Here is a 12112-nt window from a genome sequence, read left to right as displayed (position 1 = left end):
TGGCCTGGGAATAAAAGCAAACGCTGTTGGGTTCTCGTTTCATGGATTATTAGATGGGTTTTTGTGAGGTTGAAATCCGAAAAATGATAATTTGTATGCGTTTTTCATTGAAATTTTAAAATAACAAATTTTTGGAATTATTACTTTGCTACTCTGCATTTGCATGTCTTTTTTGAGACTTTTAAGTCCCTCAGATCGAGTAGAATTCCCTTAGCACACCCGTTACACCGATAAACCAGACCCAGAATGTGTGCCCAAGCTCGCGAGATAAGCAGCTGCTGACCCTGGCCCACATAATCGTTAATGCATCGAGATACAACTCACGAGTTACCCTAATGGCCGTTTTATACCATTCACTCGATTCTCTTCGTCCTATTTATCAAACAAATTACTCGAACGTTTCCGCCTTTCGAGTACCACTTCGAGCCGTCGCCTACTTTATCGACACGCGACTCTCGCGTCGCAATTAATGCATTATTCATTCTAAAAATGGTGCAATTTCGTTTCTTTTTTTTTGTCTCAGAGGTTTGAGAATGTTTGTTTTAATTTATCAATGTGTAATTTGATTATATAAATTTGTTTAACTAAAATAATTTACTATTTCTGCTGCTTTTTATCAGTTTTTTCTCGTCAAAACGCTGAAATTGGGCTTTCTAAGAGTGCAATTTTTTAAATAAACGACTGGTTGGGTTCCAGGTGGACCAAAAACCACAGCACAAGCAGAATCACCACGAAAACCACGTGTCGCAGATCACGAAATCGATCCAATCGCAGACCAACCACGCCAGCACCAATCACGTTCAGACTCAGGCCAACCACGTGGTCGTGAACCACGAGAATCACGTGACTGTGAACCGCGTGGCCAATCACGTGTCGGTTACCAATCAGACGAACCATCAGAAGAACCAACAGAACCAACGACTGAGCCCCAATCAGGAGTGGAGGCAGCCTGAGGACAATGGCAGGCAGCAAGAAGATGGCATTTATGAGAGTGGACCTGTGGTCAATGATGGCAAACATTCTTTGTTGCAGTACGCCATGCTGAATTTCAGACAGAGCACTGAGAAGTTAGTTTTCCTTTTTTTTTTTTTTTCGTTGTTGTTTAGGATTTTATTAAGGGGTTTTTGGGTTTTTGTTGGTGTTTGTTTTGTTAATGGATGGTAATTGCAATGTTTGAGGAGCTTTTTTTTTAGACGGCTCTGTGATTCTTTTCTAAGGGGTTTGTGGCTTCTTCTTTTTTTTTTAATACTTGTTGATGCATAGCAATTGCAAAGTTTCAAATGCTCTTGTTCTTTTCTAAAGCATTTTTGGTTTCTTCTTTTTTTTTTTAATGTTTGTTGATGGATGGCAATTGTGAAGTTTGAGAAGCTCTTGTTGGATGGCTCTGTGGTTCTTTTCTAAAAGCTTCATAATTTCTTCTTCTTCTCAATATTCGTTGATGCGAAGCAATTGCAAAGTTTGAGGAGTTCATCTTTTATTTCCAGTGCTTAGGTGACCCTGCAATTTTTTCTAAAAACTTTGTAATTCCTTCTATTTTTTTAATATTCTTGATGAAACCCAATTGCAAGGTTTGAGAAGCTCTGCTTTCGTTTTTGCCCTTTAAATAATTTTGCAATCTTCTCTAAAAGCTTCATAATTTCTTCTTTTCTTCAACATTCACAATTACAAAATTTAAAAAACTGTTCTTCAAAAAAAATCGTCAAATAAACAAAACCATTTCTCTGCATTTATTTCTCGCAAAGCCCCAAAAAAAGACACCAATTAAATTACAAACGCAAGCAGCACAGTCCTCTAAGTCCACTGAAAGTGAAGAAATTAAGGAAACCACTTTTCCCAAAACAAGACCGCACGAAAGAGAGAAATAAAAGACCAAAGACCACAAAGTAAAAGAGAAATTAGCGTTAAAAACTAATTAGCGACTGTTACGCAAGAAACACAAGCCAGGTCGTGTTGAGAAAGCATAACGCACTTGTTAAACTCTCAAAGTGCCTTCGACCATCTTGGTGAACGCTTCTCAACCAGTTCCTCCTCTTTTTTGCCCTCACAACGCGAGTTTCTTCTCTAAAAGTGCTAAAAAAAATTCTACAAACATCTTTGCACCCTCCAAAAAGACTATGCCAAAGAAGAATCCAATAAACCACCAATGAACAGGTTTTTAAAATCCTTGTGCGTCCTCAAAACATTAAACTTTAAATTATTTACTAAAAATTCTAAGATGTGGAGTATTCAAGGCTAATTACAGCTAATTGGACCAGTTTTTAGTGCCATAATTCACAATAAAAAGTGACTTTTTTAGACCCCAATTTAAATGGCCAGCTTCAACTTTTTCTTATTTGCAGTCACATTTTTTAGTGTAAATGGTTTTATCCTTTTTGGAGTGCAATTAATAAGCATTTAGACTAATTAAATGGTTTAAATAGGTCCTGCAGTGTGTTTAGAAATTTTCTAGGACCATAATTTAATGTTGAAATGTCCTGTTTTGCAGATTTGAGATGCTGAAGACAGCTGACGGGTCAATAAGTGGGTCACTGAAGGTGATCGAGTCGCTGAAAAGCAAGAAGAAGAGCAAGAAGAGCAAAGGACAGCAGGATGGAGCTGAGTGGACTTGGAAGGAGCAAGTGGACCTTGTAAAATACTCTCCAGTGCCTATCGAGCAGAGTTTGCTGAGGCTCGATGCTGATTTAAGTGCCTTGGCTGTGGAGTGCTTCTTGTGTTTGATGAGATACATGGGGGATCAGCCTTTGCCACCTGATACCAGTGAAGTTAAATGTGTTTACACCATTCTGATGGTTAGTTATTGCATTTACCCTTAACTAATTACATTTTTTGCCTTTCTGGTCTGCACAAGTTGGATTTACAATTGTTGTGACTGCCATGTCCTCTATTGGAGTGTCAGTAGTGGATGGAACTCTTAATAATCTCTCTAATTAATCGTGTTCCTGGTTTTTCTGGTCTGCATAAGTTGGATTTGTGGTTGGTCAGGCTACTATGTTGCATTTACTCTTAATTAATTGCATTTCTGACTTTTCTGCTCTGCACAAGATGGATTTGAAGTTGTGTCAGTGGTGGTGAAATGCGTTTACGCTATTCTGATGGTTAAAATTACAGAGTGTCCTTAAAAATTGTTGCTCAAAGCATTAACATTGCAATTTTTGTTTCAGCATTGTCACAAATACGAATTATTACGGGACGAAGTCTACTGTCAGCTGATGAAACAGACAACAAACAACAAAAGTCCAAATCCTGACAGCTGCCAACGTGGTTGGAGGATTTTCAGCATCGTCGCGGCCTACTTTACCTGCAGCGACGGTTTAAGGCCATATCTGACCAAATATTTGGAAACTGCAGCGTACGACAAGAGAAGAGCTTATCACGGAACGGCTACAGTGTGTCTACAAAATCTTCGAAAGACAGTTAAATACGGAGGAAGGAAGAATGTGCCAAGTGTGGACGAAATTATGGCAATTAGCGCAGGAAGAAATGCCAAGAGGCAGATCTACAGATTGCCAGGCGGAACTGAGAGAGTTATTAATACGAAGTGCACCACTGTTGTACAGGTAAATTTGGTTTTTTTTAATTAATTATTAGAAATTAGAAGAAAAATGAGAAAACTGAAGAGACAAAAAATTCAATCACAAACTAGATATCAATTAAATTGATTACAAAAGCTTCTTAGAAATTAGAAGGCAACAATTGAAACGCAATTCTTTCATTAAAAATTATTTAAACACACTTGCAACTTTTAATAAAATAAAAAAATTAAAAAATTGTCAAATTATTATTGTCAAACAGGACGTAATCGAAGAAATGTGCAATATAATATCAGTAAGAAACCCTCACGAGATGGACGAGTTCTCTTTATACTGCATAGTCGATGGAGACGCGTTTACTATGCCCCTAGCTAGGGACGAGTACGTCCTGGACGTCACCACAGAGCTTCACAAGAACCACCAAGTCTTCTACTTAATATTCTGCAGGTACAAAGAACCCAAAAAACCTCTAAAAAATATTTCTACAAACTCAGACCAAGAACTAACAATTTCTTCTTACAAATTTGCAGATCTGTGTGGTATTATCCTCTCAGACTGGACGCACCACTGTACATAGAAGTTGTGTTCAACCAGATCGCGCCAGACTACTTGGAGGGTCTGTTATTGGTCCTACCAGGCGAGCATTTACCTCAAGAAGTCATAGTGAGCCTTATTTTTACGAATATCCTGCCTTGCAAGCATTTCAAAGCTTCCAAAAACTCATTTTTGCCTTTTTTCCAGTACGACATGGCCCAAATAGCAGCGCTTTTGCACAGAGCAGCAGACATGGCCCACGAGCCATCTACGAAGGAGATCAAATATTTGTTACCAAAACCTGTGCTCAGTCTCAGAGAGCCACGACCGCAGCAATGGTCGAACATGGTGCAACAAGCGTGGAACAACGTGCAGCACAACACGGTAGCAGTTTGCAAAGCGCAAGTGCTTGGTAAGTTTCGCAATTCTGAGTCGATTCTCCTTGAAATTCACCTCTGAATTAACTTTCAGAGATCCTGTGGAAGTGGCCACTGTTTGGCTCCAGTTTCTTCGCAGTGAAACGAGTGCCGGAAGGCAAAGAGAAGGGCGGAGACCACATTTTAGCGCTCAACAGACACGGAGTGCACTTCATCGACCTGATTACACACGTAAGTAGCTCAATACCTAATTCTCTGCCTCTGCAAGCGAGAAAGAGACGTTTGCACCTTGCATTTCCAGGAAACGCTGTACCATTACCCTTACTCTGAGGTGATCTCCACGAGGAAGGTGAAATCCGAGGAGGGCACCCTGTATTTGGACATGAAATGCGGCAATCTGATGCAGCAACGCATCACAAGACTCCAGACAGAGCAGGCACATGAAATTTCACGATTAATCAGGCAGTACATCACCATGGAGCAAAGAGCAACGAACTCGCAAGGCGCTGCCGTTGGGTTTGGCATGAGATAAGCTGCGCCACTGATTTTAAGTCCAGAACCACGTACACTTCTTCGCCATCGCTTGATTGAATAAGAACGCAGCTCCAAAGATGCTCAGTTTCACTCTAGAGGATGTGTCACTCGTTACAAACACATATTTCAAAGACAAAATGCTCTCAAGCGGTTCTTGTTTGGTCAAGGGACGATAGAATGCAATTGTACAGGACTTGGAGGCCTTCGATTTTGTACATAGACCTAGTTAGGGACGAGAAACAGATTGAACGTACGAGAGAACAGTTTTGTTTTCGATCAAGAGTCTCCTCGAGCCTCGTCGAGTGCACCAAAATGTATGAAACCTATGGTTTAAGTCAAAAACCGATACCTCTTGCTAGAGGAGACCAACTGGATGCTTTTGTAACACCAATAAGCAACGTTTTTCGTTAATTAATATTGTATGTAACGTCGAGAGAAACTGGAGGAGTGGGTGGGGACAAGGAACGAATGCTCAAGTATCTAAGCAATTACTCTCAGTTCTGTAAATACGCGTTTAGAGACGTTTAGAGGCGACGAGAAGCTGAATTTGGGCTCTGCGAAGCTAGAGAAACGTGGAACGTGGCGATGCAAGTCGACAATTCTCGATGGTCACCGCGTTTTCCTCCTCTCCAGCGCTCGAACCGCGATTACCGCGCCACCTCCGCTTAATTAGCGAGGTCGTTAATCACTGGAAAAGCGAGCAAACGTGTCGCAGCGTCAGGTAGAGTCGATTTATTTATATGAAAACAAAATGGAAAGAACACGTTGGTAACAGTTTATGGAAATCTGACTAAAGACTAACATCTTTAACGAGTACGCCCAGATGGAGACTAACAAACTGCAGTTACATGTTTATCACAACGAGGATATTATTATTAATAATTGTACGTATGAGTTATCGATGTGTGAAAACTTAATTATTAAAAGGAAAGAAAAAAACTTGGGGTCTCTGCGTGAACTTAAATCCTGCCTGCGCTGTCCTTCCTTGTTGCAATTTCCTCAGGATTTACTCTGCGAATGGCGGCACAGCTCTTGCATTTGCTCCAACGAGAAGCACTGGCCTTGAAAACATGTGTACACACTTATTTGCAACTGCAACAAGCAGTGCGCGAGAGAAAAGAGGGTAAACGTGTTGTACGATAAGCAGTACGAGGCTGAAAAATGGTACTTATGGTGAGTTTCTTCCAACTATTTGCTGTTTTTTGGGTTCTAAGATGTTTGTAGGAGGATTGAAGATGGTTGACACGAAAAAGTTCATTTAAATTCTGACTTTTTCAGCTCGTAGTGCGATTTTGACCAAACCCAATAGTCTTCGCCTTCGATTCTTGGGGCCAATTGCTGGCAGTGTGTCTAACGAAGCCAGGATCATTTGGCGAGGAGGGTGTTCTAACGTTTGGAGTCTGTGTGCCAGTTGTCACTGTTCGAAAGGACCGGAAACAGTCCTCTAACATCTCTATTTCACTTCTAGTCTTCGAAGGCGGAGGTGGAATATTGAAAGACACGTCTCTGTCCTTCTTCTGAGCCTTTGGCGATGTCCCTCTCATTCGTACAGGTACGTTATCGTACTGACTGGTATCAGAGTATCTGTCGCCACAAAAAATAAGTCAAATTTGGCCCAATTTTCAAAGTCTCGAGGACTTAAACTGGGAATTGATGAAAATCAAGGGCACTTCTCGTTAGAGAGACTTGCCTGTAGTCTTCAGAGGTGCTTCCTGCGTCCCTGTCGACCTTCATAATCTTCACACCAGGGTGCAGAGCCTTGGCGAACGCTGTTGTGTCTTTAGTGCTCGTTTCAAGTGGAAAACGAGGCGTGTCGACCTCGTCAACTGGACGTTGGTAAATCTCCTGACTTTTGTAGGTCACTGAAGGCAGTTCCTTCCTGTAAGACTCGTCATTTGCTGATCTCTGCAGCTCTGAGTCTCTCAGAGCTCTTCTGTTCTCGAAATTCTGCGCGTACTCCTTTAGTTCTCTGTTTTCTTGGTCCCTGAATTTTTCTTTCAATTGATAGTCCTGGTTCCACTTTTCAGGGTCCTCAGAAGAGCTCTTCTGCTGCTGCTCGTCCACTTTCTCGAAAGCATCGTTTATGTTGCCATTGTCGTCCTTTTTGGGCAACTTTGAGTCGATTTTCTTTGCAGATTTTGGTTCTTTCTCGCTGGTTAGGCTTGTTGTCTGCTGTTTGGCTAAAATAATTGCCAAAATGATGTATGAAGGATTTTAGAAACTATTTTGAAAGTCTGTATTTGAAAATATAAATGTTTTTTAATTTGTTTTTGAAGTTACCTTGTTTCTCAGGCAAACGACCAGTGGTAATTTGCTTGTCTTTGATTTTTGGAATGCTCATCAATAGATCAGCGATGAAAACCAGTGCTGTGAGCAAACAGAGGGAACCAAAGACTGCTGCGTTGTCTACGAGGTCCTCAGGGACGTTCTCGATGGACGCCAAGGATAAAGCGCCAACTATGCCAAACAGGATCACACCTAGTCCTAGGAAGAATATTTCCTGAAATAAAAGACAATTCGTGCATATAAAAAAAATTATTAATAACTTCAGAATAATTATAATAATTACAATTAATCTTCAGAATAATAATTTTTTAAATCTCTCACATTCTTTTAAATATCGCATAAAATTCCAACATTAGTAATTAAAAAATATGACGACTAACTCAGACCAACTTATGATTCATTAAGTAAGCCACGAGCATTACGTGGCACAATTATTGGTCTCGCATCAAGGATGCTGTTACGTGCCTCTTCTTGCAACTACTCGCGCGAAGGATACCTTCGACCTTGCCCAGCCACGATGACGTTAACTGAGCAAAGTTTTCCCACGATATCATTGAAAACATGCTCTATATTTAACACTTTTACTTAAATGACGTCTGTAGCCGTCTGATCCTTGGCGGTATGCAGGCAAATGACGGCTATAGCCGTCGCGCATATTTTAATTAATAAACTGTGGCAAAATGTGATCATTTTCACTTCGAAATATATGACTTACTCTCGAGTTTATCTGATAGTCGTAAACAATTGAAAAAAAAATGTGTAGAGTCAAAAATGTGCGTCAAATTGTTAATTTTTCTGCTTCTTCTTTGCAATTACGCAGGCTGTCACAGTTCTTTAATAGTCTCATTGTCCAGGATCCTCAAGGTTCAATCCCTTCCTTTTCTGAATCGCAGTGTCCTTCGATGGAGCTGATTTTATCGCAATTTTTCTGTGCAAAAGTTTAACTACTCTTGTATTGTATAATTAAATATTAATTATCGTGGGAACGTGCGACTTGAGATTGTTCTTTGACGCTATCAGATCTGTGGTTGTAGACTCACTTCAATTGAGACTGTTGGTTTTTAAGTTGAGAGCCTTTTTTTAAAGAAAAAGACCCTTTTTTGGAATGAAACTATGAAATTTGGAGAGTTAAAGCTAACTTTGAGTGTTCGAGGTAAGGATTCTGAAATTCTGAGAGGTAAAGCTTCAGATCTTAGAGCTTCAGAAGTGAAAATTTCAGACCTCGTAGCTTCAATTGTCAAAGCTTAAAATTTCAGAGTTCAGAGTTTCAACTCTCAGAATTACAGAATTCTTAGCTTCAACTCTCAAAGCCTTCTGAACTTTGAAACTTTGGGAATTGAAGCTATGAGATTTTAAGTTCTGAGAGTTGAAGCTAAAAATTCTGAAATTTTGAAAATTGAGGCTACGAACTCTGAAATCTTCAGAGTTAAAGCTCTGAGAGTTGAAGCCAAGAATTCTGAGCTTTGAAGCTTTGAGAATTGAAGCTATGAGATTTGAAGTCTTCAGATCTGAAGCTCTGAGATCTGAAGCTTTGAAAGCTGAAATTTTCAGTTTTTCAAGAGCTGAGACTGAGAGTTGAAGCTAAGAATTCTGAAATTCTGAGAGTTAAAGCTTCAGATCTCAGAGCTTCAGAACTGAAAGCCTCAAATCTCATAGTTTCAATTCTCAAAGTTTCAATACACTTAGACTGTACAACATTTACCTTACTAATTCATCGTATTCACTTAATTCACGAAAAAATACAGAATAATCGGTTCGTCTTCGCAGAATCACCTTTCGACGGTTATAGCAGTCATTCGTCTCTGGAGATACTAAAATGTTTCAAAGCGAAAAAAAACCAACTAATACGCTGTCTGGCGTGCTGTCACTTTTTTTCCAGTTGCGTTACTCTATAATTGAACAATTGCACGCGTTGGTACAGTTCGCACTAACGCTGTTCTTTTTTTATTAATTAAAATTCGCGCGACGGCTATAACCGTCATTTGTTTATACAAGGACCTGACGTCTATAACCGTCATTTGCGTCACAGTGTCGACTAATTGAAAAAATTGAATTTTTCGCAATGAAAAAAGAAAAAAAGAAAATCGAACCGTCTTTCGTCCTCTAAGTTCTCCAGTCGCAGCGGCTACGAGCAGACCAGTCGTGATGATTACGTAACCGCCACAGGTCGCAGTTGCGAGAGCAGCGCCTGGATTGACAAAAGAAATATTGCGTGTCTTGCGTTCATTTTTTTTTTTTCTCCACGTAATAAAGTTCCACGAAGCGTGAAAGATATGCGCATGCGAAAGTTTAGTCGTTGGATTGTTTTAATTGAGTTTTAAGAGGAAGGTTGGATGATGAGGAACGTTGGAGTTGGATGTTTCAGTGGAAATTGCTGTGAAATTTGGGCTATTGGGTTGACGAGAAAGGAATTTTGGGTTTCAATTGCTTGGACTTTGCTTTTGGAATTTTTAGTAATTTTGAGATTGATATTGTTGCTTTTTATTTTGATTGCAAATATTCAGGTTTTGAAGCTTTAAGTCTGGGAGCTTTGAAGCTTAGAGTTTTAAGTCCAAAAGTTTCAAAATTCAGGGCTTTAAGTCTCAAAGTTTCAGAATTCTTAGCTTCAACTCTCAGAATTTCAATTCTCAAAGCTTCATAACTCAAAGCTTTAAGTCTGAGAGCTTCAGAACTGAAAATTTCAGATCTCAGAGCTTCAATTGTCAAAGCTTTAAAGCTTAGAGCTTTAACTCTTAGGATTTCAGAGTTCTTAGCTTCAAAATTCTGAGCTTCAACTCTCAGAATTTCAAAGTTCTTAGCTTCAACTCTCAAAGCTTCAGAACTCAGAGCTTCAACTCTCAAAATTTCAGAATTCTTAGCTTCAACTCTCAGAGCTTCAGTTCTCAAAGCTTCAAAGCCCAGAACTTTAACTCTAAAAGCTGCAGATCTCAAGGCTTCAACTGTCAAAGCTTCAGAGCTCAGAGCTTTAACTCTCAAAATTTCAGAATTCTTAGCTTCAGCTCTTAGAACTCAAACTTTCAGAATTTCAACTCTCAAAATTTCAGAATTCTTAGCTTCAACTCCCAGAGCTTCAGAACTCTGAACTTCGACTCTCAGAACTTAAAATCTCAGAGCCTCAGAACTCTGAACTTCAAGAAGAAACAGTTGAAAATCACAGTTCCAAGCTACTGCAATGAATTTTTAAATACAATATAAAAATTAAACGCGTTCAAACCTATGGCGCCCCATGTGATGTTGTTCAAAAGGGACCATTCTCTGCTACGACTCCTCAGATAATGGAAAACCCTTCTGCTTTCGTCGTTGGTCACCCTCAAAGCCACCACGCACGCGATGCAAATCAACTGTGCAACAAATAAATAAATAAATAATTCCATTCTGCAACTGTGCAACAAATAAATAAATAAATAATTCCATTCTGAAACTGTGCAACAAATAATTCCATTCTGCAATTGTGCAACAAATAATTCCATTCTGCAACTGTGGAACAAATAAACAAATTAAATAATTCCATTCTGCAACTGTGCAGCGAATAAATAAACAAATAATTCTATTCTGTTGCGCAAGGACGATTTATAAATAATTATCTCGTTTCCTGGCAATACTGATTATCAAATCAATTCGTAGCAGATAATAATTCTCACACAAATTCCGCTGGAAGAAACCAAACATAGTGCAACATTTTTTCAATTTTTTTAACTACAAATTTTTTCGATTTTACTTACCACTTCGATGATCCTGATGAACACTTTGCGATTCCACATGTTTAACTGATAATTATTAACAATTCTTCATCTCATAATACTCATTTTGCTATCAAATGTGTATTAAAAAAAAATTTTTTCAGTCACTTGCAATGTTTACAAAATCACAATAATTATTTTATCACTTACTGGAGTCCATAAAATAAATTATAAATTATTTATGCAAAGTATAAACGTTTGTAATATTTTAAAAATAATAATTGAACCCATTTTGGCAACTCGCATGGGATAAATTAAATCAATTAATTAATTGAATAATTATTTTCTCACTTACTGGAGTCCCTGAAATAAATTAAAAATTATTTATGCAAAGTATAAACGTTTGTAATATTTTAGAAATAATAATTGAACCCATTTTGGCAACTCGCATGGGATAAATTAAATCAATTAATTAATTGAATAATTATTTTCTCACTTACTGGATGTCATGAAATAAATTAAAAATTATTTATGCAAAGTATAGAAGTCTGTGGTATTTTACAAATAATAATTGGACCCATTTTGCAACCGATATGTGACAAATGAAAGGAATAAACCGAGTTACGTTGGCAGGACTCGCGCGAGGAGGACGCGACGCTCGACAGAAGACAACTGAAGAGATGGACGCGGCTCGATTTCCACGTTCTGTCGTGGAAGAAGGTCGACAACAATAATGCTGTATTATCGTTCTGTGCATTGGCGCAGAGCTGTGTGAATTTTCGCAATAAATAGCTAGCATAGAAATGGCTAACGAACTGCTGGCGCCTTGAACCGGTTCGATAACGATGGAAATTACTGGCGAACGCCTCGAATCGCTCCCATAAACGTTCAAATATATAAAACTCAATTAAGAATTATGAAATAAAATTATGCACTTTTATAGAAATAATTTCATTCTTTTCTTTTGCTTAAAATTAAATATTTCAATACGATCATCAATTGGTGAACGCTGAAGTCGCTTCCAGATATGTTTAAACAAATGAAATTCGATTAAAAATTAGCAAATAAAATTATCTATTGCGAGAAATAATTTTAATTTTCAGTAACGCAAATTATTTTTCTTATAATTAAATATTTCAATATAATTAGGATTGCAGTCGTTGGTGGTGGT

The 12112-nt window shown here is 38.5% G+C and overlaps 2 protein-coding genes across 2 annotated transcripts in view; one reads left to right on the top strand and one right to left on the bottom strand.

Annotated features, from left to right (window-relative positions):
* LOC143431698 (unconventional myosin-XV-like) overlaps positions 1–4973 on the top strand; it is a 40448-nt gene extending 35475 nt beyond the window's left edge. Inside the window, exons 26-33 of the mRNA XM_076908636.1 lie at positions 697–1067; positions 2486–2789; positions 3162–3557; positions 3793–3977; positions 4061–4193; positions 4272–4476; positions 4536–4672; positions 4743–4973. Coding sequence (XP_076764751.1) covers positions 697–1067; positions 2486–2789; positions 3162–3557; positions 3793–3977; positions 4061–4193; positions 4272–4476; positions 4536–4672; positions 4743–4973 — 1962 coding nt within the window. The remainder of the gene's footprint in view (positions 1–696; positions 1068–2485; positions 2790–3161; positions 3558–3792; positions 3978–4060; positions 4194–4271; positions 4477–4535; positions 4673–4742) is intronic.
* Positions 4974–6249: 1276 nt separating this feature from the next.
* Positions 6250–11040, bottom strand: LOC143431856 (uncharacterized). Its single transcript, XM_076908832.1, has 6 exons — positions 10984–11040; positions 10476–10602; positions 9352–9449; positions 7256–7475; positions 6666–7155; positions 6250–6559 (listed from the first exon to the last, which is right to left on the bottom strand). The coding sequence occupies exons 1-6, from the start codon at positions 11020–11022 to the stop codon at positions 6250–6252; spliced, it is 1284 nt and encodes a 427-aa protein (XP_076764947.1). The 5' UTR covers positions 11023–11040.
* Between the last annotated feature and the right edge of the window lie 1072 nt (positions 11041–12112).

This window comes from Xylocopa sonorina, unplaced genomic scaffold (genome assembly GCF_050948175.1).
Source record: "Xylocopa sonorina isolate GNS202 unplaced genomic scaffold, iyXylSono1_principal scaffold0014, whole genome shotgun sequence".
Classification (NCBI taxonomy): Eukaryota; Metazoa; Arthropoda; class Insecta; order Hymenoptera; family Apidae; genus Xylocopa; species Xylocopa sonorina.
This window is presented reverse-complemented; position numbering and strand designations above follow the sequence as displayed.